The 20,706-nt window shown below is 34.9% G+C and overlaps 1 protein-coding gene across 1 annotated transcript in view; it reads right to left on the bottom strand.

Moving 5' to 3' along the window:
* Positions 1 to 20,706, bottom strand: part of EXOC2 (exocyst complex component 2) — a 126,866-nt gene that overhangs the window by 69,926 nt on the left and 36,234 nt on the right. Inside the window, exons 7-11 of the mRNA XM_084220647.1 lie at positions 10,509 to 10,589; positions 6,549 to 6,694; positions 6,369 to 6,450; positions 5,765 to 5,867; positions 2,583 to 2,701 (exon numbers count right to left, since the gene is read on the bottom strand). Coding sequence (XP_084076773.1) covers positions 2,583 to 2,701; positions 5,765 to 5,867; positions 6,369 to 6,450; positions 6,549 to 6,694; positions 10,509 to 10,589 — 531 coding nt within the window. The remainder of the gene's footprint in view (positions 1 to 2,582; positions 2,702 to 5,764; positions 5,868 to 6,368; positions 6,451 to 6,548; positions 6,695 to 10,508; positions 10,590 to 20,706) is intronic.

Raw genomic sequence — 20,706 nt, 5'->3', positions numbered from 1 at the left:
ACAGTTCTCCTTTCAAAACTAACAAAATAGTAGCAAAATACTTTGGCAAAAGCTCAGCTGAAAGGTGAAAAATTTTGCAGAAATGTAAAAATAGATACAATCTGCTACTGAGGTTTAAGTTTACTATGCTGAAAAGTTTTGACTCAATCAGTTTGAACCCACAGATTCAGTTGGCAAAAGAACGAAGGTAAGAACAGCCAGAAATAGCAGGTATGCCCAAGGTGGAACTACACTTGTTGTCTGCTTGTTTCGGCATTCATAATATGAAAACTGCCATCTGCTAGAAACAATGGAAACCTGCTCTTTTCATTAGAATACCAGTCTTATCTCTTCCTCCAAATGCTTGATAAACAAAAAAGTAAATGTTTTTTGAAGCATGTGTAAAGTGGACGACTTAAATGTTTGAAAATTTATCATCATTTTATCTTAAAAAGGGCCTATGAATTTATGAACATATAAATAATATTTCTAACTTGTTTGAGTTTATTAGATCCCACAGTCTTGCAAACCAAACGGAGCAAATCTCCACACCTTCCCTGTTTGAAAAGCATACACCTATTAAAGTAGATTAAAATGCATGCCACATCTCTGATCACAACCAGAATTGTTCTACTTGGCAGTTAAAACCAATTCCTCTGAGCTCTCTTTTTTCCTACTCCCACCTGGTGTATGCCAAAATGAAACATCTGTGGAAAGTAAAAATCATGCTCAGCAATTTTCTTTTGTCCTACTAGATACTAAGCAAGAAATTCAATCAGCTAGGATTGATTCTTGAGTATTTTAAAATCTGTACAAAAAACTATTATCACTATTATCACTTCTGTGTGGAACATCACATAGAAGGCTGGAAGAAAATGATTGGATTTTGATGAGCTGTTAGCTTTCTTTCATACATGCACAAAATATTAACTATTGATACTTGTATTTGCTGGGCATTCAAGTTATTTAACTTCCCTCTTCTGTGAGTCAAACAAAGCTCATAACAGCCCCTCAGATATTATGGCTGAGGTAAGCAGCTTTGTTGCAAGAAAAACACCAAACATGTTGAGATTTTTCAAAACAAATATAGGGATTTTGACACTTTTTCCACTCATTCACTGGAGCCTGCATATCAAAATTACATAGACTACCAAAACAAAAACTGTCAAGAACTAAGTATGTATCATCATGTCTCTATTTGTCTCACTAAAAAGCTGGAAAATGACCATACAAAATTTTTTTAAGAGAGAGAAGAAGGAAGCTTAGAATTATTAACCATGGCTGTTTCCACAAGTGAGTTTTGCTCCTGATAATGTTGTGAGGCTGGTGGCAGTGCCTTATGAGGGATTTTGACAAGGAAAGAAAATGGGGGGTTTGGAAACATTATAAATTTTGACCAAGATGGCTGGAAAACAGTGTGGCATTCCAGCTGGTTCCACAGCACTTCACACTGTGTGGTAGAACCAACGATGGCCTGTGCACACTTTTAAGCTAAAACTTACTGACACTGCTGTCACAAGTGATGCACCCCGTGAACTCCACACCTCATGCCACAACCTGTGCAACAGAGAGTTAAAGCCTCTGCAGAAAATTTACAGCACATTTCTACAGTAGCTCCATATCAGTAAAACTGTTGTGGTTTCTCAGAAAAAAATACCTTATTTGGCTTGGGATATGCATGCACTAACAGTAAACATGGGAGTTACCTATAAGCCAAGGGATGCCAGATTCCAATATGCCTATTCATTTCAGAACTGGCAGCAAACTCTGTAAGACTTCTTAAGAAACAAGGCACTGCTTCTATTTCCTAATTTGAAAATCCAGTTTTCAGATTTTACTACTAGAAATGTCAGGCCAGCAGCCTTCCACGTGCTGGAAGGCTTTTTATATGTAGGCCAATGTGACAGATCTTGTTAATAATGTGTAGCTAAGTTGCAGCCACACCTGCAAGCAATACCTACACTTTTCTTTGAGGAGTGACCTTGTCAAAGACAGAATATAACTACATATTCATATTGGTCTTAATAATAACTTTGCCTAAATATCCCCTTTGTCCAGCTCACAGGTCTGTGCAGATTCAGTGCAACCTGAATTTTTAAACTGCACACAAACAAAGAAGAAGAGGACTCCATAATATCCTTCACTACATGTCAAGGAATTAAGTATTACTTCCACTGTACCCCAATGTCCCAGGTATCCATATACTAACACAATATCTTGTGACAAAATAATCTAACCAACAGATTCACAGAACAATCCAAACTTGATATGACCTCAAAGAAATGTTTCACGAGAACAGTAAACCACGGATAAATGATTGAAATTTAATGCTTTTCCCATGTAAAGAGCTTAAAATTATAAATTAAGCAAAAAGAAAACTCCAACTGTTGTTTTGTGTTTATAACAGAATAAAGAAAAAAGTAAGTCAGTATTCAGCTTTGTAAAAAGCTATCTAAATCAATGGGAAAATCCGAAAATGTCCTCTGTACACTAGAATAAAATAAAAGCCAATGTGCATAAATGTCAATGTGCACATACATACATACATACATACATACATACATACATACATATATAAAGGCAAAATAAAAATGTATCCTTGCCTTTTTGTTCTTTAACATAGCTCTCCTTACAGTTGTGCATGAGCTGCAGAATCCACTGATGTTGAGCACCAATGCACTGCCAAGCTGGGTCCCCAGGTGCATGAAGATCAGAAAGATACCTGCAAAATCCAGTCCAAAAATCACAGTTCTGACTTGACACACTGAAGGCTCACTAAAACAGACCAAGTGCATACTAAGAAATACTTTTCCCTTTTTTGCATAATTTTAAAAATTCAAGAATAGGTATTAAGACATTCACATCCACTGCGAACTGAAGTTTTGCATTTGCCCTTCTTCAATTAGTAAGGCAAAATTCCACCGAAAATTTTATAGATAAAAACCCCTTTAATATCATATTAATATGTATTCCCAGTTATGCCTCTAGTGAAGTATGCAGGAAACCAAACTCTTTATCTACAAGGTTGCAGTTTAGTGCTTCAGATTTGACAGAAATCAGTGATGGCATCTCAAGCACATAAAATATAGTATTTTTTGTCCTACTGATATTATATGATTTTATCATCATGTAATTTTAACAAGTAATTACAGAAGGAATTAATTTCTGGCAGCTCATTAATTTTAGCACATGCATGCACAAACATATGTAAATCAAGCTCCTGGGCTGTCTCTTTGTTTATTGTGGTCTGGTGGTTTTTAGTCCACGCACAATGTGAAACAAAAGAAGGGGGAGAGATAACAAAAACGATTGTAGCTTCTAAATTGCAGAAGCAAAATACTGACTGTCTTTAGGGAGAGAGGAGTATTAGAAGCCAGCTGTTGTGATTTCGAAGAGAACACAAAAGGAATGTAGTCTCATGTATGGCATTCAAGACTATCTGACAACAGGACTTCTATAAGAGTATTTTCAAAAATGGTAGCTGCTCTACTGTTTGAGGCACTCTTATATTTTGCATTAATGAGACTTGGGATCAAATGAGATCAAAAAAAGTCAAGATGCTTAAGGTGACCTATACTGATAAATTATCTTAAGCAGCGCAGGGAATGTTTACTCCCTCCCAAAAGCTGTTTTACTACAATAATTCCTTATGTTAATTAGGACTGCATTGGATTCTGTCTTTGACGAAAGTCTGCAGCACTTGAAGAAAAAATAAACTGTCAAAGTAGGACTGGTTGGATGGATGAGAAAATTACACAACTAACCATTTTGACAGGGTGACATTTATAAATTATGAGCTCAAGTCCTTTTCAATGTTATGGGGGACTTTTGTCTTAGGTACAAAACTAAAAAAATAATTACCTCTGGTCTTGAAATACATGCATCTACTTGGATGCTAAGTGCTATGGTAAATTATTTCTGAACAGTGTAAAATAATTAACAGTGTGAATACTCTAATACAATGAGAGGAAAATATTAATTGAAGCCTAATTATTTCTGAACAGTATAAAATAATTAACAGTGTGAATACTCTAATACAATGAGAGGAAAATATTAATTGAAGCCTAATTATAAACATTAAATATCTGAAGGAGAAAACAACAGTATTTCAGGTCTTGGTCAGTCTTCAACATCAGAGACATACAAAACAAGAGTATCAAGGAAGAAAAAAGCCCTCATAAAACCAGCAGGATTTATGCAAACTATTTTACAATTTGGATTTTGCTAATTTCATTTTTCCTGAAGTCTCCTGAAGAAAATTTACCTCATACCTTGCCTTCAGAAAATTTACACTAACATACCCATGCATATTTAGAGTAGTGAAACTAATTTAAAAATTTTGTAGGCTGGGATTCTCTTGATTCATTAGAACTAAATTATTCCATGTTCATCCACTCCCTGCTCTTCTTTATTATACTTTTACATGTGGAATACATTTGGTTACATTAACACAGTCTGCTTTAACACAGGCTGGGGTATTTTTGAAGATTCAATAGTTCAAGGTAAGTGGCTACAAAAAACAAAACAACTTAAAAACAATAAACCAAAACAACCAACCCCAAGAACTCAAGCAAGAATCAATAAAATACAACCAACCAAAAAAAAACCCCACAAGAAACCCCAAACAAAAAACCAGAATCAAGCACATATATAACTATAAGTCTTTCAAAGAATCCTTAGAAAAAGTCCTAAGACCTGGCTTAGGTTAAGCAGTTGCTATTTTAAGTTTTCAAGTGTCACAGAGAAAAGGAATAGCCGTTGCCACCTTCACAGACATAAAACGCTGAACTATTCCTCTTAAAAACCAATTCCAATGAACAGGCAATATTTACGGAGCATCCAGAAGAATGAGAAGCACTCTGCATAAATGCACACAGGTCACTGTAGTCATAAACTCACACAATGCAAAGGGACCTAAGACGCCAACACTGCACTTGGGCCTGGTGCACACACAAAACCCTCAAGACCTTGTACAGGTGTCTGAATTTTACAAATACCTCCTGGACAGCACGTTTGGTCTGCTTCTCTTACGATAAATGATAAAAACACTGAGATTGTCAAGACACACTAGGAGCCCTGGTAGCATCCAAATCTCAAAAGCTTTCTAAATAAAGCCATCAAATGTTCCAGAGCACTCTAAAGTTTGGCACCAAGGACTGAAACGTTGAAGTCTACACCAGCTCATCTCAGCAGCCCTACAACAGACATTGGTTTTTGGAAAAACAGATAATCTTCAAATGTTGATGAAAACCGGGCAACTGGTTCATGTTCATGAAATACAAAGGAACTTCATTGTTGAGCCTGAGCAGTAAAAGAGCCAATATTACTTTCAAACAACAGAACAGGCTGGATTAAAGCCTTCCTGTCATCTGACTCAGGAAGATTCCATTTCAATGTCAAGTCAAGCTGACGTAAGACAAGTTAATAAGGAATCTATTTTGAAGTATGCAGACTAGGACTGGTCATTTCAAATACAGTTTGCAATATGTGGGTTTAGAGAATGCAACAAAATCTCAACATGCCTTAAAGATTAAAAAAATTAAATTCAAATCTCAATTATGCTACATTAAATCGTTCTCATTCAAGAACTGTTTTTCAGTCCTTCAATAAACAATCCAGTACCATTCCATTGTCATTATTTATATAATCATGAAGTCTCAAAATACTCACAGCTTTAAAATCAGTATTTAAAACCATAATTAAACTAGTCACAGCCCTATTTAGGAAACATTTAAATACGCATTTAACACCATATGTCTGATGAAGACACTAGGCAAATGATTACCTTATATAACGTTTCTGATCATGCAATGTGGACGGAGTTTCAAGCAGCTTATCCAACAAAAGTTCTCGTAAAGCTTCAATTCTCGTTTCAACTTCAGCATAATCTAGGAATAGGAAGCAGGAATAAATCCAGTGTGCCCTTAAGCAGTGTCATGAACTGAAAATTACATTATTTTCCTAGGGTATCATACACTTCTGGAGTTAATATGGAAATCAATATAAATCATTGTATAACAAGCCACATCTGAACATATTATACATGACAGTTTTACAAAACCAGAGAATTAGACTTACAAGTCATATCAACAATATGTGAGAAAGATACTCAAAGTCACATTTTAATTGCTGTAATCTTTTTTTATGTCCAGTAACACCAAGCCTAAATAAATAAATAAAATTGGCCGTGATTCCACATTTTGTAGTATATACCTCACTCAGAAACTTGCCAGATATATTGCCTAGAGTAATTGGCTCCTATAAATCCATAATTTGTATGGATGAAAATCTGTATCAAAACCACATAAAGCTCTTCGGTCTCCTATGTGCTTTTTAGCCTTTAAGCTAAAAAAACCCTAAACCATTAAATAACAGAATCCATATCTTACATTTTTTGAACACTTGAACTTCTGTCTTTCCGAAGAGGGACTTGGCTTTTTCGTAGTCATTAATAACCACATCATAATCGCCCTTAAAAACAAAACCAAGCATTTACATTTGTCAAGAAAAAGATCAATGTCAAAAGGCTACTTTCAGCAAACAGAAAATTATTTTAAAATGTATTATACCTTCTGGATATTTCTTTCAATGTTTAAGGGAAGATTGAAAAGAAATTTAAAGCGCTGAAGAACATTAAGCGCGTTTCTTGTTGAATCAGCTTTGTCCTTGCGACCCAGCACTTCTTGAAATAAGGTATCTGCTGTGTTACTGGCTCCTATTTCAAAAAAGGGTGACAGTAAGAAAAAGTAGAGTAAGTAATCAGTTGAAATCACAAACAGATTTTCTTCATTTTAATGAGTTATTCAAGGTGTTTTTAGAGCAAATGAGTAATTATTGCTGATTTTCATACTTTTTTGTTCAACTGTGTTAATATTTTACAACTGCTGAAATTCTATTTCAAAGTGAACCACTTAGCATTTTAATGTGGTAAGACCCCTGCGCGATTAAAAACAATCACTCTTTCCTATTTCAAATGCTTAGCTTTGCTGCAGATATTTTATAGTTTGCTTTGGCTCCAGATGTACATTTTACAACCAAATTATGCATCTCAGGATATAGAAAAAGTCATAGAAAGCTTTACATTTAAAATAAGTATAATTACATTTTTGGTAATTAATGTCAGAGCTTCTAGAGTTATCACTGGGTTTTGCAAACAATTTTTTAATGTTTTTAAGTCAAGTCTTAAAAATTATTAACAATATTTGAGCCACTTAAAAGTACCGAAGATCAAGACAAAGACAACGCCATGACTAAAAAAGTCTAACTAGCTGGTCACTATAACAGAGTGAATAGAAATTATCTTCACATTGCATTAAAACTCTTACTGGCTTCATCATACAGAGGATGAAGCCTTAGTCAACAATTTCATGTATTTAAGTCTCTATACTATCTACAAATACTCTTCAATAAATACATTAAATATCACCCTAAAACCTTTTCTATCCCAACTAAAAAGCCTACTATTTTCTAATAAAGATTGTTTTGTAACACAGAATAATAAAATTTCATTTATAGTAGAGAAGACTTACACTACATATGAATATTTGCATTTTTCATCTTATTACTTACTTTTAATTAACCAAAACAAAACAAAAAATAGGGGAACTGCTTTCGCCTTTTTGATCATTGCGTGTAGAAGTTTCTACATTATCTGGTCTAGTGACTATACTTTAAGCAAAGATGAAAAAAATTACATCAGTCTCGCTGGGTGGCTTGCATGCCATTTTCTCTAGTCAACACTGTGGGTGGCCTGCTCATGTTAAAAGTAGTCTTTGTAAAATAATTGTTATATCTAAATAATGTTTAAACTTTGTTGAAATTTTGAAGCCTTGATGTAAAAAAAGTTTTGTCAGGACATCTATTTCCACCACATACTATTCAGCATAGAATACTTTAATCCATTAAGGAGAAATGCACAATGAAAACAGTTAGCTGCACATTTAAATACAGATCACTGTTAAAGTATGATTTTTCTCAAGGTTATAAGAAATGATTGTTTTGTAAATCCTTCTAGTAAATAACATTTTGTTTGTTTGAATTCATATGTTTCTTGTCCATTCTTTTAACAGCCTAGAAGCAACGTGCTGTACCTGGGAATTGAAGCTATATTCACAAAGTTTTGTTTGGTTTATTTTTATTTTTTTATTTAATGCAAACCTTTTTTAAAAGGTAACTGACAACTGCAGGAAGACCACAGTGAATTCTATTTTCATCTCTTTATGAAATCCTCATTCAGGTAAATGACTCTACTTTTTTTTAAGGGTACTTTTTCTGTTTTATAAGAAATTGAAATATATCAAATTATTTAATAATGTATTAATGAAATTCAATACTTCATGAAAAACAGGTCTATTTTTTTATAATTAAAACATTGTAATATTTCTTCCCTCCTCATCCTTTCGAATTCTTTCTACAATAACAATCTTTATCTCTTGATTACTGATGAATCATCCATGGATAAAGTTTCAGTTTTCAAAACTGATGATTCATCTACAGTGCCTTTTTTTTTAATTCAAAAAATTTAGTTTTTCAACAGTTGTCTGTCTTAGAGCCTGAAAAAACCCTACAGAAAGGAATTTGATTTACCTCCTTTAATATACAATTCTGCATTAAATGAATTGTAAGGCACTGCATGTTTTTAACAAAATAAATTTAACAGCTTTTTTAGTAATTAAATTGAGCAAAAATTCCAAACATCTATAATTCCAGCTAAAACACCAAACTGTTCTTTTACTATCCCAAGCCATTTCAATTCAAGAATTTGGAACCCTCTTAACATACATTCAGATGCTGTGGAAAATTTGCTCATTTTTAAGGGTTTGTAACCAAGTTCACACAACAGCAGTTGTCTCTCAAAATATGCACCTACAGTCCATAAAATGCACAATTCAACTAAAGAATTAAAGTAATCTTTGAAAGCAGTCCCTGCTACTTACGGATTATGGAAACTTTTCAATGGTCAGACAAGAAACAAAGCTTTGATCCTAAACTACTTTGCATAATATTATTTACTCTTTTTAAATCCCTGTATTCCTACTTCCCTGCCTCCCACCCATCATGACTTGCAAAGTATCGTGAGGAAAAGCAGCCAATTCTTTTCATAGCAGAGCCAAACTTCAAACCACTCTGAAGTGTCTGGCACGAGTTCCTCTACCGTTCCAGCTTGAAAAAGACATTGCATTGTCTACATAGAGAGTTCAGCCACCATTTATCAAATGAAGCAGTAATTATATATTATAGGTAAATTTGTGTATATAGGCAAATAACACAGACCTAATTTTTTGCTTTTTTATTTAAAATCTGTTACACAATTTAGTACAAGGGAAAGTGCTCTCCAAGGAATCCGTGCTTGGACCATGACATGGCCTAAATGCAGAGCACTGAGGATTGCACTGGAAAATTTCAACAAATGCTTCTTTTCTCCTACCTAGATGTACCAAATATTCTGCACACAGACACACACTCCAGTCTTTATATAGAGGTGTGAGGCTTTATGTGGTGTTTTTTGGAGATTTTCAAATTTTTTGGCAGTTTGTTGTTTTCCATTTCAGGCATCAAGATGAGGGAATAACAATGTTCAAACTACACCTTTATTGTGAGCATCAAGGAATCCCGACTGAAAAGGGCTAGAGCTGTTCACAAAACCCCCTGCTTTCTTTGTGCTCCCCACACAAACACACATACAGTCACTGCTTTCTTCATACAAGAGAAGAAAAACAGTGAACTTCCATGTCACTTTCTTGATTTCATAAAACACAGTCAGATTTTCCAACACTGAGTCAGCTATCTGCATGTCATTCCTGCTTATTGATACAGCACTAAGGGAAACATCCCTTCCTCTGTGAAAAAAATCACAATGAAACAAAGTAAAATTATCTTGGCAGAAGTCCCAGAATTAAAAAAAAAAAAAAAAAGAAAAAAGGAACTTTTTTGATCTGATGAACCACACACCAAACTGCAGCAAATTCAAGCCATCTCTCTCAATGCAACCTTACAGCTAATACAGAGAAACAGAAAAACAAAGTACTGACAGCTTTTCAGAGTTTCTAGAAAGAATACTCATGCCAAATAGTCTAAATGCCAGCACATTAAGTGAAAAATATCCTGTCAATAGACCTTGTTACTGCAAATATCTTATAACTGGGGTTTTTCTGCCTTTATTTGAACACCTCACAATCCTGGTATTTAGTTCAGCTCATCCTTCTACACTTCTGTCTATCCATGTAGTTCCTCTGTTTCCTTCATCCACTCAAAATCGCCAGCCAACCAAAACAAATCTAAAGTAAACACTTTAGAACATCTTTATTTTGATATTTATTTACTTTGTTATCACCAACACTGCCAAAAGTCATGGCAACCGCTGCTACTTATTTCAAAAGATGCATTATCACACCTTGGAACCACTATCACCAGACAGGGAAGGGACGAGAGGCTGTTTTCTATTTTCTACAATATTCCTAGGAAAATATTAAAGCCTGTTAGAAAGTTCAAAGTCCATAAATAGTTGCTGCTGGAAGGACAAAACTCACTGTTCAGTACATTCTCCAGTTTTTGCGTCATGGATCCTTCTACTTTTTCCGTTCCATCCGCTTCCAGTTTTTGATGGATTGCTAGAATAAAGAGTCTAGTTAAAATGCAGAACATTTTAATAGGTGGGAACACATTACATCAAAATGACACTTTTAAACATTTTTAAAATTAAAAATAAAGTGTTATCTTTCTCTTTAGACACAAAAAAATACAAACATGCTTCATGGCAGCAGAGCCTAGTGGAAGACAGGGCTTAGAGCCAGACACTGCAGAATTTTAACCATTACTTTGACACAGACTTCCTGTATCTTCTTGAGCAAGACAGTAATGCTTAAGGAAAAAAACCCACAAACATATGGACAGAATAATCTGTTAGTTATTATAATATAAATTAGCCATCTTGTACAGTTATTAATTAAAAATTGTCTTTTGAAAAGTGCCATTGAAATATATAATGCTTCTGCTTTGTAAGCCTCTGATGTTGCAAAAAAATAATTACCAATAACTTAAGGGTAGAAAGGGAGTCACTGGGAATCTGGATGATCCCAAAATCAAGTGCTAGAACATTCCCCCATCACTTCTTTCCATCTATAAAAAGGCACTCCTAAAATACAATTTAAGAGTTTCTTGAAGGATTAACCATTATCACAACCTTTCTGTGTAATTTTGCTCGAAACAACAGGAAAACAGAGGGGAAGGTTTTTTTTTAAGATGCTATTTTTCTCCTGTCCTAAAATGGCAAAATCCTGAACTCTTATTTCTGTGTGCTATTACTAATGGAGATGGAAATGCACAGCGCTGGCACTAATTTATTATTTTACAATAACTTACTCTAATATCTTTTGCAGGGAGGGGGAGACTTACAGCCTAATGACATTATCTTACCCTGAAAATATTAACAGTGAATGCAGTGCAGATAGTCCTTTTTTCTACTTCCCCTCTTATCACACAGCCCTCCTTCCCTCTTCTATTGTTCTGCATAACCAGCACAAACCAGTATTTTTCTCTTTTCAAGTATTATTCCTGTATATATGCAGCACATATAAAATATTATTTCCCTTCCAAGTTTTTAATCTGATCATGTGTAAAATCTGCTCTATTAAATAGCCATCAGCTCCTACTGCTTTAGATATATTTGAGGCTTAAAAAAACCTCCTACTGTTTTCTGATGGTTCTCAGTAGAACTGAGTGAAGCTAAGCTACCCTTGAAAACAGTGATACCCGGTGGTTTGAAAAAGCAAGTAATGATATATTTTAGTTCAAAACACAGATACAGTTCCGAAAGCAGTCTCTCAATTATTCCAGTTTATCTTGCTCCAGCTTGTATAGCTGAGCAACCTAAACTCCTCAGCTGGACTCTTTTAATGTGAAACAACATTAGAAGAAGCACTCCAAGACTACAACTGATTAGTTGAAAGAGAAACCTGGAATTCAATCCACTGGGTGAAATTTGAACTAGGTCTGAAATATTGCCATAAACTGCACATACCACCATGCATACAGAGATGCCACTGCCAACTGGTTTCCTCTCCAGTGCCATCCCTATTTGCTCATGCCATGTAGATGCAAGCTAACAAGTCAACATGGACAGAAACCCTGGGGCATCAGTCCTACTGCAAGGAGTGAGCAAGGGTGGCTATTCTGAAACAGGATAGTCTCCGGCCTCTTTCAAAGGAGGAATTTTCATTGGGGGGAGATAGAGGAGACAGGTGTATAATGCCAGTGTGCAATTAAAAAAAAAGGAAAGAAAAAAAAGAAGGAAAATTATATTATTCTCAAACATCCAAATTTGACCCTTCAATCCCTTGATCCTACATAAAGAATTACAGGAAGTCTTGCTCTCATGAAAATACAAGAGCAATTCTATTTTCATTCTTAAAGTCATCAGAGAGGGGAAAAAAAATCTAATTAGGACACCATATTTATTAAGAGAATCAACCCTGAAATGAAACTGACAGATTCTTGCACATTTTAAGGACTGAGATCTATCTGTCTTAGAAGATGGTGTGTTCTTAGCTGCTGCACATATTTTGTGTACAATGGGGACAGCACTTACCAACAAGCATACTTCTACAATTTTATAACAAAAGCATTAGTGGCTCTACTGACATGATTCCAATTCTATATATCATTTTCAGTCAGAGGCAGCCAATTACTGTAGTGCAATTAACTTTACATACTGAAAAGCAAGTTCAGCAGAACAGCAACCACAACATAAACAGACGTTTTAAAGCCAAATGTTGCAAGTACTATTGGAATCACATCAAACTGTAATGATTTTAGTTTACATATTTAGAAGTCATTCTATGAAACATACTTTTGAAAGATACTTTAAAAATAGACGTGGATAAAAATTTAACTTACATACTGCCTCAGAGGTTTTTAAAATTTAGCATTTTGGAACCATTAACTACATACCATTAATTGCTGACCAGTGTAATATCATGTAGCTTCTGAAGGGGACACACCTAAGCATTTCCAAAAGTGAACTGTAATATCAAAACTTCTATCAAAGCATACATACTGGCAACAAAAGGTAAAACATGATGAGGACTTTTTTCTTGTACATAAGTTTTGGAAGAGCACTATCTGCCATATTAGAACCTTCAAAAAGTCTTAATACGTAGCTTCTTATTATGAAGGCAGCTTATTTAGAAATTATGACGATATTAAAATTAAAATATCATGATCTTTAACCAGTTGCTGAAAGTTAAAATACATCTTCCCAAAGCAATTCTTTTTCTCATCTTGTTCGGAAAAGAACATACAATAGCAATATACTATTCCCTCCTCTTCCTTTTACAAGGCAGAAAGTAATTTCTTTTCACATTGGTAGCTATTGTGCATAGCAACCTGGAAAACAGTATTCAAGAATCTTAGTTTGAAAATTTTGATGTTGGAAACCCAGGAAGAATGGTCCTATTAAATCAATTCAAAATGCACTTTCAGACAGAGAAAAGTATGTCAGTGGGGAAAAAAATAAAATAAACCAAGGTGTTGAGTTTCAGAAATGTGGAAAGCACTGCAAAGTACAGATAAAGGCATATTAAGCATATGTAACTATGAGTGGTAAAAAAGGGCATTTTTTAACCATTGTCTGAAATAAGGTATTTTAGGACATTCTGTAAAGTCTAAACCTACTTAAATTACTCTGTGTTCACACAATAAATTTGTTATATTTCCTTCTACATGTTTAAGCTACTTTGTTTACTGTAGTTATTTTTACACATCATATTCCGATTTAGCAATAGAGAGCACATTCATTGTGTTCCAAGGCTGAGCTACAAAAGAAAAAAAAGTCTTAAGTTTCCACAGTGAAAAAGGCTTTCTAATAAAGTCTGAGCTTACTCCATCTGCATCAAATGATTTTGAAAGTGCATGTTCCTTCCATGGAGACCAGACAAAAAGTCGCTGATTTAGAAGTTTAGACAACCAAACCATACGCAGTCATGAAAAGTATCTGTAGACCTCATTTTAAAAAGAATCTAGAGATAGTCAAGTTATTTTTTTCTCTTAAAGCACTAAACCCATCTAATAGTGGGATGATACTGTTTGGGACGACCCCTGTTCTCCTGTACCCAAAGCACTTGCTTTTGCTGGATCCAGCAACTACACAGCTGCAGGGCAGCTGCAGCGAGATAATTTGGTACAAAACTAACTCAGTAAGGAAGAAATGTTGCTTTACTGATCAGTGAGCTTGTCTAAGCCTTGCCTCAGTGGTAGAGCACTGCAGTATAAGGAAAGGAGCATATGGCCAAGGCAAGGTGGAAAGACATCCTATTCTTTCCACACTATCAGTACTTAAGATTACCTTCAAATACTCTGAACTCATCACTGGCTAAAATAAGAGTAAGGAGAAACTTTTACATCTTTGAAGGCTTGAAGTAAAGGACGGGTGGGATTTTTCTTGAACTGCCAGTCACCCTGGATTTACCTATACAAGTTAGAAAAGCAGTTGGAAACCTAGCAGAATCTGTTCCTTATTTTTAGGCGCTTTACTGGAAGAAGCATACAATAAATAAAAATGAGGAAAGGCTACATCTGGATGCTTCCACTAAGGCCAGATAATTAACTGCATTTTGTATCATCTTTGTCAGTAACTGTTCACATTTCCCAGCTAAGTCACGATATTTAAAGGTTTGCAAACTTCACAGCTGCAGGCAGATACTGATTAATAATAGTGAAGAAACTAAGTTCAAAACTCACAACCTCTAACTGCAAATAAATACACCAGAACACATGCAAAGTTTAATCTGGCAAATAAGCCAATATACAGGCCTTGAATTAAAATAAACTGCAATTAATTCATTGCTACTTGTGTTCAAAAATGTTATTTAATCTAAGAAAGGCTATGGGGTTTTTTGTTAGATTTATGGTAACCATGAATCTAGTAAATTAAACCACACTTGCCAGGATCATGCAGCTTTTGATTTGCAAATTTCATACTTCATTTCCTCATTAGATATTTTTAAAATGTATTTTGAGATAGGCACCAGGCGTGGCATTCTCAGAAGTTCCTCAGCCTCTCAGCTCAAAGCAACACAGATGTACATTTTCTACCATTTTCTGACTAAAGGATGGCTAGAAATGCATTTGGTATATCTGAAAATCTTACTCATTTTCATAGAATTGCGGTTAAAGAAAAAAGTACTTGAAATAAATCACATCCTTTTAGTCAGATGCAGAAATCAGGAGGAAAAAAATACTAGACGTTCAAGGCCAACTCAGAAAAGTATTCCAGAAGATCTGATGTGGTAACTAAGAACCTGGCACCAAAGAACAGTAATGGAGGAATGCAGAACACATCAGAACAAAGCCAGGATTCATGCCTAATGCATGAATGAAAATGCTTTTGATTTATTTTATTGAAAGATTAACAATTTTTTGCAATTTTAACAAAATATAAGAAGGTCATTGGTGAGGAGAGCATCTCTATGTAAGGTAAAAACTGTTCTGAATGGATTTAACAGGACTGCAGGGCTGTATATAAAGAGGAAAGCAATGAAGACAGCATGCCATGAACAGAGCTACTAATGCATTACTCTATGAAAATCTTTAAAAAAAAAAGTCTTTTTTCCTTTGGCCATTGGTTAATAGTGCTAAGTCTAGTTTGGTTTGGTCATTCCTGCAGTGCCCCTTGAGAATTCTAGATATTTTTGTATTGGCATAGCAAACTCAGCTTTGTTTTGGTTAACATTATTAATCCTAGAAAAAATGACAAAATATTGAACTAAATGTAGTATTGTGTTAAGTTGCCTTTTTGTGTTTTGTTTCTCTAGCATTTACTTCCTCAAGCTTGTTTACCTAACACAGTGGAAAAAATCGAAGAAAATGGACAGAATTAACATGATATTTCAAGGTAATTGAAGCACAGTGCTAGGAAGAGAGGCTTTATTGATATATACACCACAAAAATTTTATTCTAAAACCATTATGAGACCAGACAACTTGTTCTCAGATGGACTTATATTAAATCAAGTCTGATATCTCTGGGCAAGTATCTTGGAAACAGACAGCAAAATGTGGCTTATTATTCTGTCTATGGAGGCACTAAAAATTCCAGGACTGGATCCAGGCCTTTTCCAGAACACTTCAGAATTAACCAGTACAGAAAATGCTATTCTCTCTTTACTGGTACTAACTTTCTGTCACTGTGATAGGCAAAAATAGTAAAAATAAAAGAAGGTCTTAAATGTTGCATTTAAAAGGTGGTATGGAAATAAAAATGGAATAATGTAACATGAAATTAAGGTGCTTTATCACTTGCAGGATAAGTCTGGATTAAATTTAATCATAGGTAACTTTTTTGCACACTTTCAATCAATTGCAGAATTAGCTGTTTGAAAATTGTGATTGCAAAAGGTATTTCTCTTTCTACATACTTTACTATTTTTCAAATTCAAACAAAAGAGTTAACCTACCTGAAAAAAAAAACAAGTTCATAAAATATGACAGCCACACGGTAACTACAAACTGTCAAAATTACATCCCTTTGGAGAAATTCTGCCAGTAATTAGCTCACATCTCTAAAACAGTAACTGATGAAGAAGATACATGAGCACCCAGCATAAAAGCAGAGAGCTTGGGCAGAGAACATTTACTGTGACTTGTGACAATTGCTGCTGTTTTTCATGTTTTGTAATCAAATTTTCTCTTGCTTGAGACAAAAAAACCTCAACTCCCTACACAATACTATGATAGGATCTGCACCAAAGGAAAGTTGAGCCTTTTATCAATTGTGATAACTTTTGCTTTTATAAAACTGCATTAAGGTAACAATTGGTCTGCTACAAAAATTGACCATAAAAACTGCACGAAGAGGAAGCATTCACCTGAGACTAAACTATCTACCACCACTTACATACTTTATGGCACCCATTCGTCAGGTCATTTTTCTCTCAGAATACATTTCTTATTTTAATGTCCCCCTTGTTATCTAGTACTGAAAGATCAGAACACAAGTTTTTAACAAGCAAAATTAAGTTTTATTTAGCATGGCTACTTTTAGAATGCCTAATTTAGCACATCTATTTTTTTATTTCCAATGCTGAGAAGGCCTATAAATGTAAGGAAAAATACGAAGCAATGATAGCTTCTCATTCAGTTTCTGCCTGTAAGGGTAGCACAAAGATGATTTGAGTATTCAGACCGGAGGACCCACTTGGAAAGCTAGACAGTGAGCAGAGAGCACATCAGCTATTGCTTCATAATGACTACATGGAGGCATGATCGTAATTCTTGACTTGAAATAATATAACTTGTACCTGCTATGGGGCACACACATGCAGGGGAACTGCTACTCTGAAGTGACTTAAATGTTCTCAGATATGTATCTGATACATGCAGCATCTTTTTTTTTTGCCAGCCTGCTTCCATGGCCCTATTCTTTCTTATGCTCTAAATATGATCATCTTTAAAATCACTAGCTGTAACAGCAGACTGTTCTTACCCTGCAAAGACAATATTCTATCACTTGAAGTAGGAGGAGGATAAAATTAATAGACACACATCACACAGAGAATTAGAAACAGAGCTATTGCAGACATTTCAAGTCACCCGTACAACATTTAGGTAGCAATCATATATTTGCATTTGATTTACTCAAATTCATGGTTTACCAAAAATCCATACTATTTGAAAAAATATACATAAGAGTAAAGCAAAAGTGTGAATTAGATTTGTTACAAAACAGCAACGTGACAACAGCAAAACCTGGTAAACCATCCAAACCCCACGTTACCAAGCAAAAACAGTCACATACTAGCACATTTAACTGGAAAAAAGAAAACCATTTCAAAATTAATCATCAATCTAGTTTGCAAACAGAATCACTAATAAAAAAATTGGGTTGGGTCTATATAATCTCTTTAAATTCAAATATAACAAAATTCCTCAAAAGTTTGAAGCAAAGGGACTCATTTATGACAGACTAACATCAGTTTTTAGCTTCTCAATTTCCCAGTCTGACTCAGAATTGAATATAGCTCAGGTGATATTTTTTGTTTTACTTTAGGAGGAAATGAATTTAACAGACATAATGGCAGCAGCACAGACTTATTCAGCCTGAATCCAATCCTGGATCACTAACATGCTCATTCTAGAACGAGCCTTAGGGAATGAACTGTAAAAATAGTCTACAGGAAGAAAAAAACCAAAACCAAATTAAAAAAACAGGCATTGGCCAGATTAGTATAATTTCAGCCACACCACCCTAGCTTATGTATTAAGAAAGGTAGTAGACCTTTCTTAAAAAGGTCAACTATAATCCAAGGTCCCTATCATGCAGGTATTCCCAGAGGCCATATATCTGAACAGGAGTGGGAAAGGGAAAAAAGGAACAGTGCAGTAAAAGCCAGCAGTTGTACAGACTTCTTGCTGAAAATCACAAAAAATGTGTTTGTAGTTGTAATTGCAAAAAAACTGTTGCCATGGCAAACTAGAGAGCCAAATCTAAACCTCAAATTTGCTCACGATATCTGTGTTTTAAAGACATTACAGCATCTTTTTTACCTGCCAATAGAGATGTCGTACTTACATGTTTTTGTATAAGTGAGTGACTGAAGTAGTCATTTCCCTATTTTTTCCCTGTCATTTAAATAAGAAAAAACTGCAGCCTTAGGTTCATTGCAAAGAGCATTTCAGAAAAAAATATACTGAAAGAAAATTAATTTGCTAACTTTCCTAACAGCTTCTGTGTGGGACCTGATTTGCTTGCAACGGTAAAATATGTCTTAACTACAAACACATAAACAGACATCCTTTTAGGAATGCTACTTTCTAGGTTGCAATTAGAATTACAGGAAATGAACCAGCTGAACTCCCCGACACCGACAAGTAGGTCAAGTTGAGATAAACCCTGCTCCCCTCAGCTCAGTTTACAGCTCCCTTTAGCTGACGAAACAAACTTCCTGTTGAACATCTCCTCTGCAGAGTCACTGTCAAACTGTCAGCCAAGCTAACAGGCAGAGAGACATGGGGATCTGATAAGGCTATTCTGTTTTCCCAGAAATTAAACCAAACAAGGATGGGTTCTGGTCTATTTGAGCTCTTATTTTCTTAGCAAACAGCCTCTAAATCACAAAATACAATAAACATCTAAGGACTGCTTTTTATGCTTTCCATTTCTTATTTATGAAAATATTAATAGCCATTTAAATGTGCAACAGAGTGCGATAGTACACTTAAGATCAGACAGAACTTATTGGTCCTAATTAATGAAAAAAGCTGCACAATAATCAGTTATTCAGGGTTTCCTTAATCAAGGTAAACATATATTTGCAACAAACATTGTTAAATGTATATGAGTTGTAAAAAGCATGTATAAAAGACGCAGAGGAGTATGATGTAACAGGAGAAGCAAGTGTTAAAACCCCTAATGTGATCCACCTATGAACAGTTATCCTGTACTAATGTAGGGAGACAACAGAAGTAACTGCTCACAAGTAGCTCCGTTCTGTAACTACAGTGCAACAGACCTGCAGTTTACAAAGCATAACCACTGGGGTTAGAAGATGTGCTATAAGATATCTGAAGGAGAACAATGAGAGTCTAAATTTTTGCCCTCAAAAAAACATATCTTTAGAAAATATATTAGATTTTAGAAATTTTCCCAAAGCAAGAGAGTTAATATCTGAACCAAAATGAACCAACTCAGAAAATTTAAATCATATTGCAAAAATGTATTCCGTAAGGGTTTTCCCTTAAGTCACTTTTCATCCATGACAGTTGCATGCTCAACATCAAATAATAACAGTTTGCAGCACAATTGCTATGTCCCTAAGAGTTTATGCTGAAACAATTGTTCAGCTTTCAAATATAAACTACTATTAATGTAGTTTTGTTGAAATGCATACAAATTCTAGTTGCACTTCTTTAAAGGAGAAAATAAGACATAAAAATTCACCCTTAGGTGTGTAAGGGCAGAAAAATACCATCACATCATCTTGCACAATCACTGTCTAGCCAGATGGTATTTTTAATTTAATGTTCTTCTGTTAAGAAGCTTGAATTTCATAACTGCATGCTGAAGAATTAATTGGGGTTTGTTTGCTTGGGGGTTTTTGTTTGGTTGTTGCTGTTGTTTTTTTAAAATCTGCATCTGAGCTGTTTCTCTAGAACAATGCTAATAATGCTTACTCTTAATTCTCAGCATCTTTCATTTGAGAAAACTAGACATCAAATGTTCTGGAAAAAGCTTTGACATCTGGCAGTAGGGCTGGATGATGGCACCAAAAGAAGTCCTTTTTTTCTTCTTGCTACTGGAAGCAACACTCAACAGTTGATTGTTCCTATCACAAGCTCAAGTCTTTAAAACGTTATGCAATTTTCCCAGCTCTACTCGCTCAAAAATATCCTGCATAAGGAGGAAGAACAGGCAAATATGTAGTTCTACATCCAAAATGGAAATTCATATGCAATAAGAGTGGGTTTATTGAATGAAAAGAAGCAAAAAATCTTCTGCACATGCTCTTAGAATGACATTTCAACAGAGAAAATGTGTACGAAAATGCTACAGAAGGCAGCTGTGACCCATACTGCATCCTTATCAAGAATTGATCAACAGCATCAAGGCCCTTCTTCCATTATACCACTTTAATTCACTGTATAAGCTGAAAGTCTGCTTCCTTTTGAAGCAGACTTTCAGCTAAGGGGAGATTACTGAGGGCAAGACAAAGCCAAGCACTTTTGGTTACAGAC

This window comes from Fringilla coelebs, assembly GCF_963513975.1.
Source record: "Fringilla coelebs genome assembly, chromosome: 1".
In the NCBI taxonomy this organism is placed as follows: domain Eukaryota; kingdom Metazoa; phylum Chordata; class Aves; order Passeriformes; family Fringillidae; genus Fringilla; species Fringilla coelebs.
Note: the sequence above shows the minus strand (reverse complement) of the source record. Positions and strands in the feature narration are given on the sequence as shown.